Genomic DNA, 21882 nt, shown 5'->3' on the forward strand with positions numbered 1-21882 from the left:
CTAAAACTCCAACCTGATGATGCCAAGCTTCCCTTAGAGACTTTCAAAGACTCCCTCACGGCCCAAGGCCAGAAGCCCAAGCTGTGGCCTTGCAGGGTCTTCACTTAGGGGTGTTTCTGCTGCTTCTTCCCCATGGCAGGCCTTCCTGGTGCTGACTGCTTCAGCAGCTTGACAGAGGAAGCCCCTGCTTTTACATTCGACTTTCCCTTCTGCCCACGCTGTAGACAGAGGACCCAGGGCTAGGGTACCAAGAGAGTCCTGCACGTCACACATCCAAATATTCAGCAGCCCTTGCAATCCTTCTGCCTGATGAATGAGCCTTGTAACAGTCTACGATGCTTCATTCCGACTTGCCTTCTTTGGCCTGGCCTGGGTGGAGGAAGTAAAAGAGACGACCCCACCCCCTCTCCTCTGCCTGTGGCTATCTCAGGCTTATTTAAGCCACTTCTCAGGAATATGAGGTCACTTAACAGTGTAAGGTGGACCCTAAAAATTAAAATTTCTCCAGAAAGTATGTTAAGAATAAGAATAGCTTGAAGCCTGTTTCCATGAAGGGATCCCCCTCAGGACAATCTCTCACAGTTCTGACAGCTTACCTCACAGCTAAATCTACTGACATGCACTTTCTGGCTGTTCCACTCCCACCCCCCCACCCCCACTCCCCATAAATTGTATGACTACAACAGGAAAGATGGGAAAAACTAAGAATTTTCCCCCTTTTGTTCTGGCCCAAACTGCAAATAAACTCATTTCTCTTTACCAATTCCTGAATCCTGTTATTTTGGTAAGATAAGCAAGCAAAGGACTCATAAGGGCCATAGTCAATCATACTCTTGGAGTAGCTTGAGCTGTGAAGAGCCTGCCCTGCAGAAACAGCAGAGGCAGGCTCAAGGTGTCTAAAAAAATTCCAAGGCCCTAGTGCCCTGGGCTGTGGGTTTAAACTAGAGTGCAGGCGGGCAGAGGCTTGAACAGAACTCTCCAAAGCAAACAGCCAGGGCAGAATCTCAGCCTTGGATTCTCTGGTTCTTCCTGAACACCAGGCTCTTCTCCTTGAATCCCTCATAGCAGTTCATAATGTTGGCCTCATCACAGAGTTGAAATTCTGTGGCTACCTCTCCCCGAAGCCAAGGGCACCTCAAGACTAGGGCCATCGGGAAATTATGCCCTGTTTGGTTGGTAGTAAATGGCATTTCAAGACCTATATATGGAAGATAAGGCAAAGTGTGTGTGTGTGTGTGTGTGTGTGTGTGTGTGTGTGTGTGTGTACACTACCACTTAAATTCGTTCTCCAGCAAAAATTTCTATTTTAGTTAACTTAGCTAGTGTCAAGACTTCATTAATTTCTATGAATCTACAAAGCTGATTGCCATTCTTTCTGTTTACCACTACTTATTTCCTCCACACTGATGTTCTGGGAAACAGGTTCTGCTCTGCAGACTGTCTCTGAGTGGTCTATACATCCCATCGCTCAATCTTCTCATGTTTTGTAAATGACTTCGAGCATTTATGCAAAGTGACCCCTGAGCCTTGTGGGCCTGGCGACTGGCCTGGTGGATGATGTGTTAGGTGTTGTAAGATTTGGCAGGAGAAGAGGAATGTTCTACTCTGTTGTGTGAAACCCAGGAAATGACTCTCCTTTCAGGACCGGACTGCAAAAGCGGTTCCTCTGGGTCTGAACACTGAGGAGGGAGAGCTCCACTTGCCACTCTCTGTCACTCATCTTTGCATGCCTGGGGCCAGAAGCCTGTGCCTGGGGCTAATAACATGTATGCATACACATTAATAAATTATGTTCTGTTTGCTAGCTAGACTGCAGGATGTCCCACGGCAGCCAAGAAAACACTGACTTTAGTCTTACAAAGGCAACTTGGAAAACTGACCACACAGACTTTTCCTATAAATGGATCCTGAGGTTCCCCTGGGGATGCTGACCATGAGTCACTGGCCAGGAACTGCCTTTCTATCTGGGAAGAATAGTGTCCCGTAAAGAATGATACCCAGCGTCTGTGAAGAAGGATAAAGGTGTGCCTGGCCACCCATCTGCTTCTCAGAGCTTACAGATGTGTGGATGCTGAGAATTCATGGACTATCAGCTTTGTGTAGAGAAACTGTCTGTCTCTGTAGAGCCTTGGATGGGAGTCTCCAGAGGGGCTGCTTTTACAGGGAGGGAAGGGCTAATAAGGGGAACAATCCCTGAGCTAGATCATGGTCTGAAGAACAGTTTCTCAGCGGCCCACTACTGACCAATTCTGAGAGTCATGTTCTCACTGGTCACAAAGGGTAGGTGATGAGAATCACAGCATTCAACAAACAAACAAGACAAACAAACAAACAAGACAAACCCAGCCAACCAATCAAACAGGAACCTGGGAAACCCCGCAAGTGACAGCACTGATTAGAGCTATCACTAATAACCTCTGTTTTAGTTACTTTTCCTCAACAAGAAAGCCGAGAGAAGCAACTTAAGCAAGGAAGGATACGTTTTAGCTCATGATTTCAAGGATTTCAGAGTGTCATGGTGTGGAAAGCATGGTTTGGGAAGCTCAGTCCCTGTTGGGGGTTCTCACATCATGGAAGGCCATGAAGCAGATGTAACCCCCAAAGGTCTGTCCTTAGTGAAAATTTAGGCACTAATTTTAACTTCTCCATATGAGAAATATATCTACTGTATACCAGGTGCTAAGCCAGTCATGGGATCCTTTGTTGGCTGAGACCAACATTAAGCAGGGTGGTACCAAAGCAAGATAGTCCTCGTATCTCAGGGTGCTTTAGAGGAGAGACGGACCAGGAATTGGGGAAATGGGATTGATTCTGAGAAAGTTTTAGCATTTTAGTGTCTGTCTCAAGGACAGGACCAGAGTTGTGAGCTAAGAACCTTACAGAAGGAAACACAGCATGCTTGTGAATACCCACTGCCCATGAAACAATACCTACCAGCAGACTAGCTTTTTGAAGTTTTGAGGCCAAGAAGTGGTGAGAAAGAAGTACCTAACTGGAGTCATAGGCCCTTCCCCTTGCTTCTTGACAGCTGTAATGTTCCGACAGGACCTCTGTGAATGCCACATGTGGAGTCATCCGCACTCTTGGACCTCTTTGCATTAATTAGTGTGAGTGACTTCAGGGCGTTTTCTCTTCCCTCATCCTTTAACTGAGTCTGCACTGGCTTTGTTTGCCTTCACACTCAGTCCTCGCCCTGTGGGAGAGGAGCTGATGTAGATCAAATTAGTCTTTCTAGAACCATTGTCTGAAAATCACATTTGTTTTGTTTTAGTTGCCAGGCCACAGATGAAACGGGCACCATATTTGGCCTTTTAGTCCCTCAGGGTCCCCTATCTTCTAAACACCTCTTCCCCAGCTCCATCCCTGGTAATCATGACAATGGCTTCCCATAGGGAACTCATAAGCCCTTTCTTAAGGTAGCCTATGAGTATGGTACCTTATGTGGCAAGAAGAACCAGATGTGATCAACTGTGTAGATGTGATCTTGAGGTGAGGAGATTCCCTTGGATTATATGGGTGTTCTCAATGGAATTATAAGGGTCTGGAGAAGACAGTCGGGGTGGACCAGTGTCTGAGATGTGGAAAGAAAAAGAGAGGCAAGAGTGATGTGGATCATGTGTTTGGAAAGCCAACAGTCCCTGGAAGCCAGAAAAGGCGAGGAAACAGACTCATCCCTAAAGCCCACAGAGGGAATTAGCCCTGCTGACCTATTTCGGACTTTGGCCTGAAAAACCCCAAGCCCATCTGTGTGCTTTCAAGTCACTGAATTTATGTTGTCTTTCTAAAGCAGTGACAGTAATGAAGAAACCCAGCACCATGCCCATTCAATGGGCCTGCTAGTAGGTGGCTCAAAGATCCCACAGCCGTGCTTCGCATCCATCTATAACCGATGTTCCCCAGCCTTTCTGTCCTTCAGCCTTTCTGAAACTGACGCCTACACTTGTGATCTGAACCACACTGCCGAAGGTTCCCTGGCGTCTTGTTTTACGTTGCAATTTCTAGAACCATTGTCTGAAAATCACATTTGTTTTGTTTTAGTTGCCAGGCCACAGATGAAATGGGCACCATATTTGGCCTTTTAGTCCCTCCGGGTTCCCTATCTTCTAAACACCTCTTCCCCAGCTCCATCCCTGGTAATCATGGTTCCTCTCACATTTTCTGTCTCTCTGTTCTTATTGTGTATTCATTTTTCCTGTTTTCTTTGGATTTCCTGAGTTGGCAGTCCATACTCAGATGGTCATTTCCTAACCTTTTCTTCTACCTGCAACCCACAATGAGAATCTGCCTCCATTCAGCACAGCTCCACATACATTGATTCTTTGGGGTCATTGGCGAGTCCAGATGGCCAGGCCAGGGTCAATTCCTATCTCAAGCCTCTGTTACTTCTCTAGATCATGATTCTCTTGAGTCATGTTTCCCCCTTTAGAGACCATACTAAAACTCTTCCCGGTTGATTAAGGCTTCTAATTCCTTTGGTGTCTTATTCATTCAATAATCAATTCATTTCTAATTTATTCAATAATCTCTTCCTCTAACCACTTTGGTGTGTGTATACGTGCATGAGCATTCCTATTTACTTATGTGCACATCCATGTGTGTGTGTTTGTGTGGAGACCAGAGGTCAACTTCAGGTATTCTTCTTCAGGAGCTGTAGTCCCTCTTTGTGGAAACAGGGTCTCTCACAGGGACCTGGGGCTTGACAATTAAGCTAAGATGACTGGCCAGTGAGCCCCAGGGCTTTTTGGTCTCTGCCTTCTCAGTCTGGTATTGCAAGCATATGCTACTATGAGACCTGGCTTTTTATGTGGATGCTGAGGATTGAACTCAGGTCCTCATGCATATTCAACAAGCACTTTACCTGCTGAACTATCTCTTCAGTCCCTATTGAACCCCGACTATCTGCCCAGCATGAAGTTAGGGACTAGTTGTGAATATGTAGACATGTCCTATGATCTTCAAGGAGTTTATAGTAAACTGGAAGAGGCTGACAAGCCATAATAATAGTAATTGATAAGTTATAAAAGCAATAATAAGTCATGATAATAATATACTATCGTTATTATTATTATCCCAAGGACAAAAGTGAAGTTGCACAGAAGAAGCACACAGCTCCCAGTCTCCTGCCAAGCCTCTGACTTTATTTTCTGGTTTGTGATCCCCGTCATAACAGCCTATGGCTTATGCCTGATCTACTGAACAAAGATCTCTGAGGATGCAGCTGAGGTAAGGGCCAGCTTCCTGGTTTCTGTCCTGGGGCATCATGGGAAGGCTATACTTAGTGTTTAGTAACTCCTAACCCTGCTCCTTTTCCTGGAGGTCCATTGTCCCTTGCTCTCCCTGCCACAGACTGTGCATTTTTAAGGCTCTAGCTGGATGTTACTCCCACGAGAGGACTTCACTGTACCATTTTCCCCCAAGGCTGAATCCACAGCCCTCCGAAATCTACATCAGCCACCTCTTCCTCACAGTATCCGATTTCTATTGAGAAATGGAAAGAGAGAATGAGATATTATTTCATTCTCATTATTTGGTCTTTTAGATCAAGCCTCATGTAAGTTTTTTGTTCTTGTTGTTTATTTGTTTACTATCACATTACCTATAATTTCCTTTCACCATTGAAACCACTGTGGTTTGCTAATTACAAGCATCCAAATTGTCAGTATGCTACTTGGACATAAAGAATGACAACTGACTTGCTATCTAGAAAGTGACCTTTTGCCCCGACTCTGGGCACATTTACTCACAAATCAACTCATGTGTAATTCTTTCTCTTGGCCCTGCTTGTGAGAATACAGATTCTTAGAGCTGTTTGCACATTCAATTGCACTGAAGCTACCCTGCACTGGCTGCAGATTCACGCTCGCTGCTTTTTATCAGTGTGACTGTGATGGTTAAGTTTGTGTCCATTTGATTGGATCACAGGGTGCCCAGATGCTTGTTAAACATGTCAGGGTGTCTGTGAAAATATTTTTGGGTGAGAATAACATTTGAATGGGAAGACTGAGGAGAGGAGATTTCCCCTTCATTATGGACAGGCATCAGTCAATCTGTTGGGGACTTAAACAAAGGGAAAAGGGAAGGAAGAGAGAATTCACACTCTATGTGATGTCTTGTGCTAGACCATCTGCCCTCTAGTTTCCGGCATTTTTAAAGTATAATTTAGAACTGTGCCCTTGGCTTTTCTGAGTCTCTAGGACAGATGACAACCTCCATAGTGATATGAACCAACTCTCTCTCTCTCTCTGTCTCTCTGTCTCTCTCTCTCTCTCTCTCTCTCACACACACACACACACACATACTCACACACACTCCTCTTGTACAAATGTATTATAAACAGGTAGATGCTTTTGCTTATATACGTATGCACAGGGAAATCCTAAGCACATTAATCCTGCTCAAGTGATCCAGAACTATATCTGGCTGTGTGGGCTGTCACAGTGAGTGCCTATCATATACAGCGGATATCAAGCAGACGCAGTACACTTTTTTACCTCCACATCTTTCCTCTTTGCTGCTACATGCAAAAGCCGTAGTAGATGGTACTGCTCTGTCTGTTCCAATTGAGACATCAAGGCCAGGAGTTCTGCCAGGTGTCTGTTGATTGGTTGTGGCTGCTTTTCATACACAGCAGGTAACACCCTCAACAGCATGGCATTTCCTATTGGGAGAACAATAGAGGCAACAGCGACTTTATCAACCTCAAAGCAATAGAAATAACATCATTGTCAATGTAATAATCTTTGTACTTCAGCAGTACAGTCAACAGCCAAATGTTCTGTTAAAATTAACAGACTAGCTCATTCTGAAAAAAAAAAAATTAGTCACTGACGCACGAGTCCAAGTGATTTCACAAGGGGGGTATTTTATGATATAACCAGCATTATTATCTAAGGAAATTTTTTCCTGAGTAATGCTCCATGGGGGTTAGAGGCACACTTAACAGTAACCAGACAACACCCTAAGGAGACAATTCCGATAAAGAATTCCTGATGAGAAGCAACACTTGGATGCTATTGAAATGAAAAGTGAGCAGTGTTACAAGCGTGAACCTAAACGAAACTGAACCAAAAAAATGTGCAAAGGAATGCGCTTGCATTCCTGAGGGGTGGGGGGCGTGCTTGAGACAATGGACATATGGAAGCTATGCCTTATTTTTATGAATAGTTTAAAAGGTAGCAATGCAAATTTAAATCCTTGATTTCTGCACTATTTCAAGGGGGATTTACACTCAGCTTGTTTGTCGCATGTGATTTGCCTCAGAGACGTGTGTGACAATTGCATTCAAAATGGTAAAACCTGAGGAAAAAAAAACCTTCCATAAACTGTAGGGACTTAAATGCACCAACACGTGGGGAACAGCTGCTTACCGCTTTATATTATGGATTGCCCCCGCAAAACGCTGTCAAGTGCTTACTTAAGTGTCTCAGAGGATTTGGTTTCTAGAAGAACACTTTCTTGATTCTGTTTACACATTTTGTTGTGGCAGTGGTGCTGGGGTTGAACCTTACACATGCCGGGGAAGCACTCTTCAAATGGCCACATTTACCCCAACCCAGTTCGTGGTTTATTTCTACTTTAAAGTTAGCTTTATTCACAGAAAAAAAAAATATACACAGAAAGAATCAAACAAGCAGAAACTACACATATGTAAACCTTCACTATGTGGTGGGGAGATGTTAACACACAAAAGACATTTAACTATGAACGTAAAGGAAAGAAAGCTTAGATTTCTAGAATACCAGTATTTATATTCAGTTAAAACGGACAAACAACGTATTTGGGTAAAAAAATTGAGGATTGCTTTTTCATAGAATTAGTTTCAAATGTGTCTTATCAATTCGTCTACAGAATAAAAGATTTTGGAAATACTTTTAATTTTTTAAAGAATTTGAAAGAGCCATACTGAGGCAGGAAGATGACCACAAGTTTGAGCCCGTTCTGGCCTATATAATGAGTTCAAGACAGGCCGGGGCTACACAGCAGGACCTCGTCCCAAACTGAAACTAAAAACTAAAACATAAAGTTTTTCCTGGGGTAGAGAGATGGATCAGCATTTAAGAGCACTGGCTGCTCTTCCAGAGAACTGCGGTTTGATCCCAGCATCCATATAATAGCTCACAACCATCCATAACTCCAGTTACAGAGGACCCACGCCCTCTTCTGGCTTCCATAGGCATCTGGCTTGTGCTTGCAGACAAGACACCTGTATACATAAAATAATAAAATAATTTTTTAAAAAAGAAATTGTTCCCATCACTGTTTTCATCAATTTAATACCAAGCAATGTATTTTGTTTGGGTTCTGCTTATTAATATTTATATAGAGCTTCTCCTTAAATCCAGGAAATTCTAATTCAATATGCAGTTGATGCAGAACACATTAGGTCATAGAACTTGGCTGTGGATGCACACTGGTCAGCTGATGGGAAAAGTCCCATTGAATGGGACTGTAGCGAGAATCTGGGACAGAAACTGCTGTGTGACTTTTAGTACCATCTCCAGCAAAGGCCCTGGGTGCTTTGGAGGGGAGACCCCTAGATTACTCATTTTCAACTGATTTCAATTTCAATAAAATAAACACACAAAAAAGTGCAAAACAATTGATCTTTTTTTTTTTGTAACAGATGAGCAAATCTGGATGAAGAAATCCTGTAAAAAAAATCCATTCATAAATGTACATGTTCTTTTTAATACTAAATGTTTCAAGCCCACAGGCAAGCATAAGTGATGAAAGGAGCAATGGAGTACCCATCACCCAGCTTTACCAAATCTTCACCTTGTGCCACAAGTGCTTCCTGTTTTTTTTCTCCTCAGAGGTAATCATCGCCCTGAAGTTGCTGTGAACGTGTTTATATCTTATTTACATATGTGCATCAATAAACATCTTTTAGCTGTTTGCCCGCTTTATAATTTTACATGGACAGGTACACTGTAGACAGACCCCGCGGCAAACTGTTTTGTTCCATTCCACATTATGCTGATTTTCATTCAAATTGGCCTCTTATCCGGATTCTTCCTGCCTGCTCTTTTATCCAGGGGAACTGATTTGTTTACGTTCTCTGTGGCTGAAAGACATAACTTTTTTTGGTTTCCAGAAGAAATCAACAGGAAAAGGCCTGAAATCCCTCAGATTTGTTAGCTTCTGTTTTCAGCAGCCTGACAAGAATGGCACGGTGCGAAAGGTGTAGGCAAGGCTGCCATGGTCCTTGCAGAGTCTCCAGGGGCCATTTCTTTGACTCTTCTAGCTTCTAGAGCAGTGGTTCTCAACCTTTCCTAACACAGCGACCCTTTAATACAGTTCCTCATGTTATGGTGACCCCCAACCATAAAACTATTTCATTGTTACTTCATAACTGTAATTTTGCTACAGTTATGAATCATAAGGTAAATATCTGTGTTTTCCGATGGTCTTAGGAAACCCCTGTGAAAGGGTCATTTGTAGCCCACAGGTTGAGAACCATTGTTCTAGAGTCTGGTGTGTATTTCCTGGCTTGTGGACCCTTCCATCACGTTCAAAGCTAGAAACATGGTGACGCTATGGTCCTGCTTCTTTCTGTTGTCATCATTCTTCATCTGATTCCATTTTCTGCCTCCCTCTTTTGCTTCCTTTTAAAACATTTTAGTTACTATGTGTGTGCATGCGTGTGCCGTGACATGTGTGTAGAGATTGGAAGACAGCTTCCAGGAGTTGATTCTCTCCCTCCACCATGTGCTCCAAGGATTGAACTCATGTCATCAGGGCTTGCATGGCAGGAGCTTTTATCCAATGATGCATCTCACTTGCCTACTCTCTTTGGCTTTTAGGACCCCTAGGGTTGTTTTCTTAGTTGGTGTAGTAACTTTAATTCTATCTGGAATGCAGTAATATAGAACATGTTCACAGGTTACAAGGACTGGCACACAGACATCTTTTGGGGCCCATTATTGTGCCTGGCACCACACTTGTAAGAGCTTACACTGCCTTCAGCAGTGTGAGGGTGTCTGCTGCTCAGATTCTCACCAGTGCTTGGCCTCCACAGACATTGGCTCTCCTTGCCTTTTGCTAATTTGATGGAGTGTAAGATTATATCTCAGTTTTTGTTTTCATTTTCATTTTCTTGATTGCTTGTGACACACATACACACATTTTTGTTGTTGTTGTTGTTGTTGTTGTTGTAGCGGGTCAGTTCCTCTCTTGTGATTTGGCCATTCATGGTCTTTATGTATTTTATATCAATATATTTATCTGTCTTCTAAATTCATTAGCACTTTCTTTACTTTTGCCTAACTTGCCATTTTATCCATTACTGATATCCTGATCTTTTTAAAGAATTTTAATTCACCTTTCAAGAATTATGGGAACTGCTAATGGTCCTTTACAACATTCAGCTTTTCCCTTAACAGCCTTTTGAGGGTGTGCGTTCCTGTGGGTGCATGTTTATGTAGGTGCATGTATGTGTGTGGAAGCTTTCCTGATGTGATTACACATTTGTTTTTAAGATTTACTTATTTTTATGTCTCTGTGTGTACCAGCGTAAGTTTACATGTATCACATGTGCCTGAGGAGGTCAAAGGACATAGGATCCCCTGGAACTGGAGTAGATGGCTCTGAGCAGATCGATGTGGGTCCTGGTGCTTTGAAAGAGCAGTAAGCATTGTTATCCAGCTCTTCCACATTGAGTTTTGAGACAGGGTCTCTCACTGGCCTGAACTTGCCCAGTATGCTTAGCTGACTGGCCAGGGAACCCCTGGGCCCTCCCCCCAGCACTGGTGTTAGGACCTTGAATCACTGCACCTTTTCAGTGTGGATTCTGGAAATCAAACTTGGGTCTACATCTGGAAATCAAACTTGGGTCTACATCCTTAAGAGAGAAGCACTTGACTGACTGAGTTTTCCACACTGCCTTTTAAACCATATCTTATTGTCTCACATTGCCATTTCTTTCTTTCTCTCTCTCTTTCCTTCTTTCTTTCTTTCTTTCTTTCTTTCTTTCTTTCTTTCTTTCTTTCTTTCTTTCTTTCTTTCTTTCTTTCTTTCTTTTCTTTTCTTTTTGGCTTTAAAAATGGTTTCAAACATACACGTTTTTAGCTGCTATTTTAAATAAGTGAAGTTCTTGAGCAGGGGCCATAATGCCTTTTGACTTTCTGTTGCTTCTTATTTATGATGTACTGTTCCTTCAGATGTCTAGATATGTTTAACTGTGAATTCAATTTTACTGTGGTGGTTGGTATGCATGTGCATTCCAGATGCATGAGGGCAAGCCCCTACTTTCAAACTCAGGGGTCTTGTGGTACTCAGTCAGGGAAAGCCATGCATGATTCCTCCTGCAGGGGCAGGAGGGGAGTTTACCTATGGAAATCCAAAAGGCAGCCTCCTTAGAGGCCTAACTTGAGAGTCATCTCACCCTCATGGTTCAATGGCTGTGACTGATAACCATTCTCCTTCATCTCCTCTGGGGACTCAGGATTGGTATTAGCTTTGCAGCTGACCCTCTGGGCTTTGTTCCTTCTAGATCTTTGGCCCCTGTCTATTGTTGCTTTATTTAGAGTTCATCTGAATATTTTAAGTTTTTTAATCACTATTCTTATGACATCAACACCTGTCTAGGTACTTTGCACAGGTGGGATTTTCATATCTCTCTCTCTCTCTCTCTCTCTCTCTCTCTCTCTCTCTCTCTCTCTCTCTCTCACACACACACACACACACACACACACACACACACACACACACACACACACACACACACCAGGACTCACTAATTTAAATTTAAAGCAGGATCTTTGCCTCTGAGCTGTACAGGACACTCCCACCCAATGCTAGATTATATATATCAGAGAATACCCAAGCTCCTGAAGCCAACACCTCCCCTCTCCCAGTTCCCCGTTTTATTAGAGGTTTACTTAGTTATACTGTATTTGTTAGTTCCAACTCCAGAGGAGTAAAGACGGGATGGATTTGACTTTTGGAGTCAGAGGTTCTTAACATGTCGTGTTATCTTGAACTCACAGAATTATTTTCTACAGCTTAGACTTGAGAAAGTGTCCAAAAGGAAAGTGAAAAAAAGTTTTCTATATAACTTAAGGGGTTGTGGAATAATGAAAGCTCACACAAAGTCCCAAAATGATCATTTGCTCCCCTCCCCCCCCACCTCTGTGTTCCCCACCCCCAATAGTGCTACCAACTCAGGTTACAGCAGCTAATCTTCATGGGGACCAGCAAAGTCCTGCTTTCCCCCTCGTTCCCCCCTGACCCTCCTCTAATTAATCTGCCTGCAGTGTGGACCTTTGTGGTTTAACATTGTGCAACCTCTCCGGCTCCCCTGCCTTCCCACCCAACCCCCTCCCCCAAATCCAGGGGAACTCCCTCGCGCTGTGCCACCGGCATTACTCATTCATCCCAGTTCAGGCTTTGGAGCCTTTATTAAGGGCTTCGCTCCTGCCTCACTCTATCTCTCCCGGGCTCAAACTCGGTTCACTGGAGAGTCTGGCTTTCTCTCCTACGGCAGCTGCGGAGCAAACTTGGGAGACTCTCTCCAGCAATGCATCTTCCTGCGGTTCTGCTTTGTGCTTTCTGGTCTGCAGCGTTGGCTGAGACCTCGGATGACTATGAGCTCATGTATGTGCATTTGGACAACGAAATAGACAACGGACTTCATCCCACCGAGGACCGTAAGTTCATTTTAAGTTTCTCAGCTCATCCCAACTACATAACCCACTTTTTTTTGGGGGGGGGGGACAATGCAAATAACATACATATAATTAGCAGCCAATAAAGCAAGCTAAAATCGTACTTGGTTTTATAAAAGTGAGGACTACCTGAGGAAAGCCAGAGATTTTAAATTATTTTTGCAGCGTATATAATGAGTTAGACCGAATAAAACCGCCGCTCTTTAACTGTTTTTAGCTATATAAATGGCAATTCCCCAGAGTTAGCTTAAACTTATCCGGTAAAGAATAGTTACTGTGTCATTTTTGAGAAATTTACACACACGCTGTTTTCAGAGCGATCCTTAGAAGGAGGAGGGTTGCTGGGGACAAGCTGAAACGTGGGGTCACTGAGGGTAACAACCCACCGGCCGGGGCCAGCTGGTAACAACATTGTGTGTGTCCCGCGCTCTAGCCACGCCGTGCGACTGCCGCGGAGAGCACTCGGAGTGGGACAAGCTGTTCATCATGCTGGAGAACTCGCAGATGCGGGAGGGCATGCTGCTGCAGGCCACCGACGACGTCCTCCGCGGCGAGCTGCAGCGGCTGCGGGTCGAGCTGGGCCGGCTGGCGGGCGGCATGGCGAGGCCATGTGCTGCCGGGGGCCCCGCGGACGCCAGGCTGGCGCGGGCCCTGGAGCCGCTGCTGCAGGAGAGCCGCGATGCGAGCCGCAGGCTGGCGCGCCTGGAGGACGCGGAGACGCGGCGGTCCGAGGCGTCAGTGCCTGGCCTGGGCGCGGTGCTGGAGGAACTGCAGCGGACGCGGGCCGACCTGAGCGTGGTGCAGAGCTGGGCCGCCCGCCGCTGGCTGCCAGCAGGTAAGCACCGGGCGCAGTGCCCACCGAACGCTTTGTCCTTAGAGCCCGCCGCATTTAATCACACCAGGCGCTTTAGTGGGGACCCTCACCCTCGGAGGCCCGGAAATTTTCATATGCACGCTCACAGAGCTCAGACCCACCACACAAGGCAGACACACTGCCTTTAAAAAGTATTTCCCAGCCCGAGGAAGCAAAAGAAAGTGGGCATTTAACCATCAATCTGGAAGTAGACGTCAGAGGTCCCTGATACCGGATCCGACCAGATATCACAGGAGCCCCATTGGCAGGTGTTTAACTGTGACCCTCCTTGCTGCCCTGAGTCCCTCCGTTAGGGATTTCCACGTCTGCTAATTTTATCCGGTCGCTCTCTTTAGGCGAGCTCTGGTTTCCCACACTATTTCAAGGCCCAGGGCTTACTTCAGCGACTTTCCCAGCCTCTCCGCCGACTCCTCCCCCTCTGCTTCTGAGCTGACTGGAGCCTAATTGGGTCTCCTGCAGAGTCAGCAGAATTCCGCCAGGGTTTCCTCAGCCCAGTTAGTTGCACAGTGAAGGTCAATGGGTGTGGGCTTTAGAGTAAGTTCTGTAGAGTCAGGAACAGGAGTCAGGGGGTGTAGATGACCGCTCCATCTAGACGCCAGGGCCACACAAGAACCAGACTGTACAGACTATGCAACTTGTCAAAGGCCACACTCCATAAAATTCCCAACTGACGAGGGCCCCCAACGGTACACTTTTAAAGTTAAAGAAACAGAACATCAGAGCCCAGGAATACGCTTCTTAAGTCAAATTTCTGAGGACGCAGTGATATATTGATGTAAGTTATTCTAGAAAATTAGTGTCCTCCGTCAAAAAGTATCCCTTGTGCTTCTCATGAGTCTCGGAAACAATGCCACCCTACCCTGCATTTCCAACGAAACGAAGCTTCTTGAGTGAGGTAGGAGGAAGGACACAATAGAGCATGCTCCATTCCTTTACAGAAGCCATGCTACAATCAGTCCTTCCTAAATAGTCGAGGACTGTTGTCAGTATGGAGGCTACACGGCCTTAAACCTAAATAGGTCTTCAAAGAAAAAGCATTAAGTTAAATCGAAAGCAAAACCTCAATCTGTTAATTCTTTGAAAATTTTAAACGCATGGATATTTTGTTTTGCAAACTGGGTAAAGTCATGTACATATAATGTACTCCCCCTACCCCGCCCCAGAAAGAATTACTCTAATTTGTATCCTCACCTATGCTAGGAGAGAGATGTCTACACTTCCCAGTTCTGAACTCCTGGTGCTTAACACACCCAGTAACACTTCACACACAGACTTTGACTTGCCCTCTCTTTCTGTCCTAACTTGGCTCCCAGAAGGTTCCTGTGGTCTGCCTCCTAAGAACCTGGTTTTCATTTTGCTTGGTCTTTGATAATATAATTACAAAGACTTATTAGTTAAAAGCCATTTCATAAGAGAGTTTCTGACATTTCAAAGAGGTCCCAAAAGACTCAATCACTGTTCTGTAAAAGAATCCCACAAAATCTGCCTACATACTACTTTACAGCATGAATTCAAGTAGCTGCCAGAGCCTACAGGGGTGATGGGTGTCCCAGACATAGTCATGGAGAGCCTTGGAATGCAATCCTCACTTCCTGGCCTTATTTAAACAGGAAGGCAGATAATTAGATTGTGTGGATGCCCTCTCAAAAGAACAGCATTTTATTTAAACTTACAGAGGCCAAGAAATTTCAAATGCACACACACACACACACACACACACACACACACACACACACGGCAATCTTTTGTTTCCACAATCATTATTTGATTTACTTGTTGTAGCTAGAGAAATAATCCCACTTGAAAATGCCTCATTTAAAAAATTTTTCATGGATGATTAGAATTTTCAAGTGATGCTGTTATTTGGAGGCATTGCTATCATGGCTGCTCGTATGTAATTTTCCTATATTTCAATATTTTCTCTGACTATTACTAAAAGATATGGTCTATGTTTGTTTGATCCTTTCTGGACAGAGCCTAGGTCAGAGCCACTTGCAGGAATTCACTACACTTTACAGGACATTTGACGCCCACAAGTTCTGTTGACTCACCAGTCAGTCTTTCAGTGCTTGGGGGACTGCCTAGTCATCTCACAGCATCTCCTTGGGGTTCTTATGAAGTGAGAATCCAGCCTTCTTCAGTGTATTCAGATACAATATGAAGTAGACCCCATGTGGTCGAGGCTTTAGCATTTCCCAAGTCTTTACTTCTGCGTCTTAGCTGCTGATGCAGCCTGAGATCAGTAGAGGAGGGAGTAGATGTGTCCTCATCCCTACGTTCAAATGACCCTGTCTTTTGAATGTTCTCAACAGAAACACAGTCTCTAACAAAATCCTTTGGGGGAATCCCTCCTTATAAAAGGTTTTCTATAGCAGTGTAACTAAGTTTTAAAACATATCCTTGGCCTGCCCAGATTTGAGTGTTGTATCCTTGTAACCTACAGACTTGAGGAAGAGAGCCCCCTGCTCCCCCCCCCACTTTATACACAGACAACCACTAAAGACTGGTGAGATTATAAGCTTTATCAAAAGCTGCATAATGCTCACCAGCAGTAAATTACTCTGAATTCAGGGCTTCTATTAACAGACAATATAATGTGGTGGCCTCTGCAAAAGATCCCTCAAACTAAAACCCAAGTTTAAAATTTTATCAACTATAGAAACATAGGTAAGTTATTTTTGCCTCAGTTTTCTCACCTATAAAGTGGGAATAGGGAGACTTTAAGAGCGGGCAGGAGGATGGTTAAGATGGTGAGCAGATTGGTTAGAACACCATCTGAGACATAATGGGTACCTGATAAACATTAGTCATCACTGTATACTTGGCTTCCGGTCAAAGGGCAGTTTGCCAGCTGGCCCTGGTGGTGTGCACCAGTAAGTTCGGTCCCTTGGAGGTGGAGACAGGAGAATCAGAAGATCAAAGGTATTGCTAGCTGTATGCCCAACTTGAGGTCAGCTTAGGCTACATAGAGCTTATTTCAAAAAGCCAATAATAATAGTAGTAAAAGGGCAGAGTAATTTTCTATAAACTCTGCAAAGTTACCAATAGCTGAGATCACACGGTACATGAAAATGTATTTCCCGCTGACGTCACTATTCTAAAAGACATGCTAATAATGACTTCCTAGAATTAGCTAGGTCCATTGAGTTTCACAGGTTTATTGTCTTAGGATCATGGCAGAGGTAAGAAGGAAAGGGATGGATTTTAAATCCTTGGAGATAATAGAATCCTCTGGTTAACTCATTGTGATTCAACCTATTAATAAAAAAAAAAAGGTAAAACTGAAAAGTGGATTGAAAGGGAGACGGTTATTCAACACAGTTTTGGGTCTCTGTGGGTTGAGCTGAGCTTTCCTTCTGTTTGCAAACTCCTTTATTAGGTTGCTTCAGTGAAGAAGCCACCTCACTCTTCCTCACCTTTATTCTCCTTGCTCTGCAGAGATCAAACTGGAGGCCCCTGAGTCATAGCACACACTACCATACACAGTTACCTAGTAGAGTCAATATGCTTATGTTAACAGAGCTGACTACCAACATAACTGAATGCATCTGAAGTTTTTCCTCTTATTCTTTTTTACTACTCCAGGTTGTGAAACAGCGATTTTATTCCCGATGCGGTCTAAGAAGATTTTTGGAAGTGTGCATCCTGTGAGACCAATGAAGCTTGAATCTTTCACTACTTGCATCTGGGTTAAAGCCACAGACGTATTAAACAAAACCATCCTGTTTTCTTACGGCACAAAGTGGAACCCCTATGAGATCCAGCTGTACCTCAGCTCCCAGTCCCTAGTGTTTGTGGTGGGTGGAAAGGAGAATAAGCTGGTTGCAGACACCGTGGTTCCCCTGGGAAGGTGGACCCACCTCTGTGGTACCTGGAGTTCAGAGCAGGGGAGCATGTCCTTATGGGTAAATGGGGAGTTGGTGGCTACCACTGTGGAGATGGCCACGAGTCACTCTGTTCCTGAGGGTGGACTCCTACAGATTGGCCAAGAAAAGAATGGTTGCTGTGTAGGTGGGGGATTTGATGAAACCTTAGCATTTTCTGGAAGAATCACAGGCTTCAATATCTGGGATCGTGTTCTCAGCGAGGAGGAGATAAAGGAGAGTGGAGGAGTTGAGTCTTGCCACATCAGGGGAAATGTCGTCGGGTGGGGCGTTACAGAAATTCAGCCACATGGAGGAGCTCAGTATGTTTCTTAAGTGTTGTGAAACTCTACTTGAAGCCAAAGGAGACTCATGCTTTAAATATATGCCAGTTGAGAAAGTCTAAAAACTTCGCTGCATAATAAGACCACTTGAGACTAATGAAGGAGAGGCTTGAGATCGTCTTTATTTATCTTGGCAAAATACTGAATAAACAGTTGAAGGGAAGGCAAAGGAGAAGGCTTGGGACATTGTTGCTAAGCCTTATGCCTGTGGTGCTTTTGGGTTAATGTCTGCCTCTGTCAGATGAACCCTCAGATAACTAAGCAGGACTGGACTCTAAACAGAAGGACAATTGTGCTACTTTTCTTTGGTTAATTTTGTTTTGGCCAGAGACATTTTTATACTGGAAGAATAACAAAACAAGCTCTGTTGCCCATTGTTCATTCTTCATGGTGTACCTTGTGACAAAAGGGATAACGAGAAAAACATATTTATACCACAGAGTGACTTATTAACAAACATAAATGTAGCTTGCGTGTTATAATCCAGTGTTCCACGTGGGAGAGATAGTTGTGTAACTTATATTGTGAAATGGGTTTGTATTAATTTTATTTTTGTAAAACTCTACTGTAAATAAAATGTTTTATAAAGCTAGCCTGTGTCCTCTAATTCAAGTTTAAGAGTTGTTTTGAAGCAAATCTACATTTTTCCTCTAGAGTAGGCAAGTTGTTTGCAGAGACTGCTTTGAAAAGGGCAGTGGTTAATATTGTTAGAGGCAAACTCTCCTGCTGCTATAAGCTTTGGTGCCCCACAGACTATAAGAAATGCTAAGTGCATTTATCTCCTTGGTTTTAGTTTTTTCAGCCACGGAACTGAGGAAGAAATGAGTTGCTGATCTATGAGCTTGTACAATTTTCTACCCTGCTGTAATACAAACATACAAACATGTATTATCTGACTTCTCCAGGTAGACATGACACATATAAGCAATGGCTAGATGCCTGTATCAGCTCTTGATTTTGTACATCCATAGATCTTTTGGGGTGTATGGCCTCCAGGCCACCTGTTGGATACACATGATAGGACTATCAGAGGAGAGAACCATGAATCTGGAAAAGAAGCAAGGCCTACTCATTTTTGTCCTTGCAAGGGAAAGGCCAGTGAACCCTTCACATTTAGGAGTCCTGGTAAGAGCCTCACCAGGTTATCTCCTCCTGAGGATTCTATGCAAGGACTTCTAGAACCTTCTAAAGCTGCTACAGAAATACCATGGAATCACAGTAAGCATGGATCCTAAAGATACAGTTGAAAAACATTCCTGCTCATGAGGTGTGGCAAGAAGGGCCAGGCACAGATCTGTAGCTATCTAGCTGATCTTCCTCAGACATTTGCCTTGATCTTCTCAGGAAAATAAAGGAACATGGACCCAGTTCTTTCAGAAATAAAGTTCCATGAATCTAATATGTTCAGAGGATGCTCATGGAATCATGCTTCATTCCAGTCTTGAAATCTGTAAAGTTGGGCCTATGAGCCTGTAATAAAATTACTTGTAGTTATGAGCTGATATATAAGCCAGTCTTCTACCCTTGAAAATTATACAACTCAATATTTCTGATACATTGGCCCCATGCTAAGTCTCTATCTAGCTATTGTCTATATGAGTGAATTCTCATCTGGAAGAAATACTAGACCCAACCTTAGAGAGTTAGGCATGTGCCTGCACAAATTAAATCTGTTTAAACACCTCAGAAGATATGGGCCAAGATAAGTACCAACTCATATGCTGGCAATATTAACTGTATGTTATTAGTCAATATTGATCATTTTAGTATGCATTTATATATGACTAGCACAGTGACATTTTGTGTACATTCGCAAAGCACAGTTGATGTTTTCCTTGTCTATTATAGTAAAAATCGGCCTTTAAGTATTAATTATCTTATATCTAGAACATTTGATTAGTAAGGATGTATCATGGGATGTCAATGCTGACCAAATTAGCTGTGATCGAGGGCAGTGAAGGAACAAACGGAAGAGAATAAAGACATTGGGTTATAAATGTTGACATTTCATCTGCCACACCAGCAGGTCTGGATAGATAGAATTCCAAGAACTTTTGATTGTTCCCTTATTTCAATTTTACCTCTTTTCTGAAATAACAGAATTCACATGTTAGCATTATGCATAGCAATTAAGACATCAATGTTTCTCAGTATTGCTTTCCCATGTTCTGGTCAGTGATGAACTATTGAATGTGATCTATGTGTCTACCTTTTAAAATCCATTATTAGTTATCACAATCTAATCCAGATCCAGCAATTAGGAAAAAAAACTTAAAAAGACAATGCACTTTATTTTCTTCAAAACGCTCAGTGTGCAGATGATTTTTTTTTTTTTTTTTTTTTTTTTACAAATTCTCAGGAATCTAACTAAAAAACTAATCGTACTTAAGGAGTTTTAGAATGCCAGGGTATCACCAAGAAGAAAAAATAAGCAACTTGTGGAACTGAGACAAAATATCCCTGAAGAAATACCCACTCGCTGGCTTGGTTTAGCACCGTGGCACGTGGTTTTATTCACCATGTTGTTATTGAGAATGCTGTCACGTGACGGCATAGCAGAATAATTGTACAAGATGACTTGGGTCATTAGGATGAAAACGTATGTGTCACTAATATATAATACCATCTATACAGTTAGTAATATTACTGATATAAAGTAGGGTGACTACATTTCCTGGGCATGTTCTAGCTTTATCAAAGTTGCCATGTCCCGGGGCAAACTGCGACAGTTGGTCACCCTAGTGTGTATTTATGTATGATTAGTAGGGCGACATTTTGTGTACATGAACGAAGCACAGTTCCATGTTTTCCTTGCCTATGACGATAACAACTGACCTCTAAGCATTAATTACTTTATATTTAGAACATTTGATTTTTAAGTATATATCACAGGATGTCAGAGCTTGGGTTTAGAGTTTGGCGCTTAATTGACTTCACATTAATGGGAACTAGACTGACAAATAATAAAATCTTATGATTGATTTTTATTTCATTTCTTCTCTATTCATATATTAGGAAGCTCTTTTTTTGAAAGAAATACCAGGACCAAGTATCTCCAGAATTGTCTTTTAGCTAGTTAAGAAGCAACATTCCTAAGGGTAAAAGCCTTAGTTAAAGCAACTGTGCATATTGATTTACATTATGTTTGGGTTCTATGAATATGAAGGTATCAGATTATTGATCCTTGCAACTTGGTCATCCTGAAGTGCAGAAGAAAGTTTGCAAGGGCTTCAGGTCAGAAACCCAGTGTTTAAATCCTGGCACCACCAAGTACCAGCTTCCTAATTAGCAGACACACTCAACTAATCTTCACACATCTTAAATTACATAACAAAACAAAATTCCTAAGCAGCTATCATACTTAAAAGTGTTTTCTGGCTCATCAAATCACTTTTGAAATAAGATCTGCCCTCAAATATTTCCCCATGGCATTCCCATGTGCAAAAACATAACTAAGCAATAGAACTAAACTATAACAAAGAGATGAGCCTCGGGACTTTCCCCGCACTGTGGTTGGCGTTTTAAGATCAGCACAGACATCCAGGCTGACATGGTTCCTTCATTACCTCACAGCGACACCTGCTGGTGAAGCAGTGAAGATGCAAACTGCCTGGCACCAGCTCTGAGACAGCCACCCACAAGTCTTCTCTCCGGGGGTGCGTCTCTGCTTCTCAAACCATGATGGGACCGACTTTTTACCACACTATATTTAATCTTTTCCTGCTCCTGTCAGCGTTCGGGTTGGATATTTGGAATAGAACTTCAATTTAAAGGATGAAATTTTACTCTTTCCACAGTGAAAACCAGCCTGCTTGTGATCATGTAAAATTCGTAATATCTTATTCAGATAAAGGAAATCTACAAAATATTAATAATAAAGAAACACCGAATACCCTCCCTTGAATTAAAAACTAAGACAAGAATAATTGTACAAGATGACTTGGGCCACTAGGGTGAAAATGTGTGTGCAACAAACATATACATTCATACATACATACATACATACATACATATATATATGTATGTATTACACGGTTAATGTTACTACTTGTGAGAAGTGGGGCTATCAATTTTCCCCGAACAGTGTGTGAGATAATAAATTTAGAACTGTTTCTTTAGCAATAATTATGTCAAGG

At 43.0% G+C, this 21882-nt stretch overlaps 2 protein-coding genes across 7 annotated transcripts in view; one reads left to right on the forward strand and one right to left on the reverse strand.

Moving 5' to 3' along the window:
* Veph1 (ventricular zone expressed PH domain containing 1) overlaps positions 1–21882 on the reverse strand; it is a 228359-nt gene that overhangs the window by 158432 nt on the left and 48045 nt on the right. For all 6 annotated transcript variants that reach the window (XM_076574202.1, XM_006972627.4, XM_076574200.1 and 3 more), the window contains one exon: positions 6492–6658. In XM_076574202.1, the coding sequence (XP_076430317.1) occupies positions 6492–6658 (167 nt within the window). The remainder of the gene's footprint in view (positions 1–6491; positions 6659–21882) is intronic.
* Positions 12372–18332, forward strand: Ptx3 (pentraxin 3). Its single transcript, XM_006972626.3, has 3 exons — positions 12372–12647; positions 13099–13500; positions 17125–18332. Exons 1-3 carry the CDS (start codon positions 12518–12520, stop codon positions 17736–17738), a joined length of 1146 nt encoding a protein of 381 aa, XP_006972688.1. The 5' UTR covers positions 12372–12517; the 3' UTR covers positions 17739–18332.

This window comes from Peromyscus maniculatus, chromosome 6 (genome assembly GCF_049852395.1).
Source record: "Peromyscus maniculatus bairdii isolate BWxNUB_F1_BW_parent chromosome 6, HU_Pman_BW_mat_3.1, whole genome shotgun sequence".
Taxonomy (NCBI): Eukaryota; Metazoa; Chordata; class Mammalia; order Rodentia; family Cricetidae; genus Peromyscus; species Peromyscus maniculatus.

Bases quoted from the DNA above. Each gene is read 5' to 3' on its own strand.
- Ptx3 (XM_006972626.3), top strand. From the start codon at position 12,518: ATGCATCTTCCTGCGGTTCTGCTTTGTGCTTTCTGGTCTGCAGCGTTG. The intron at 12,648-13,098 runs GTAAGTTCATTT...CCCGCGCTCTAG, and splicing joins ACTTCATCCCACCGAGGACC to CCACGCCGTGCGACTGCCGC. The intron at 13,501-17,124 runs GTAAGCACCGGG...TTACTACTCCAG, and splicing joins CCGCCGCTGGCTGCCAGCAG to GTTGTGAAACAGCGATTTTA.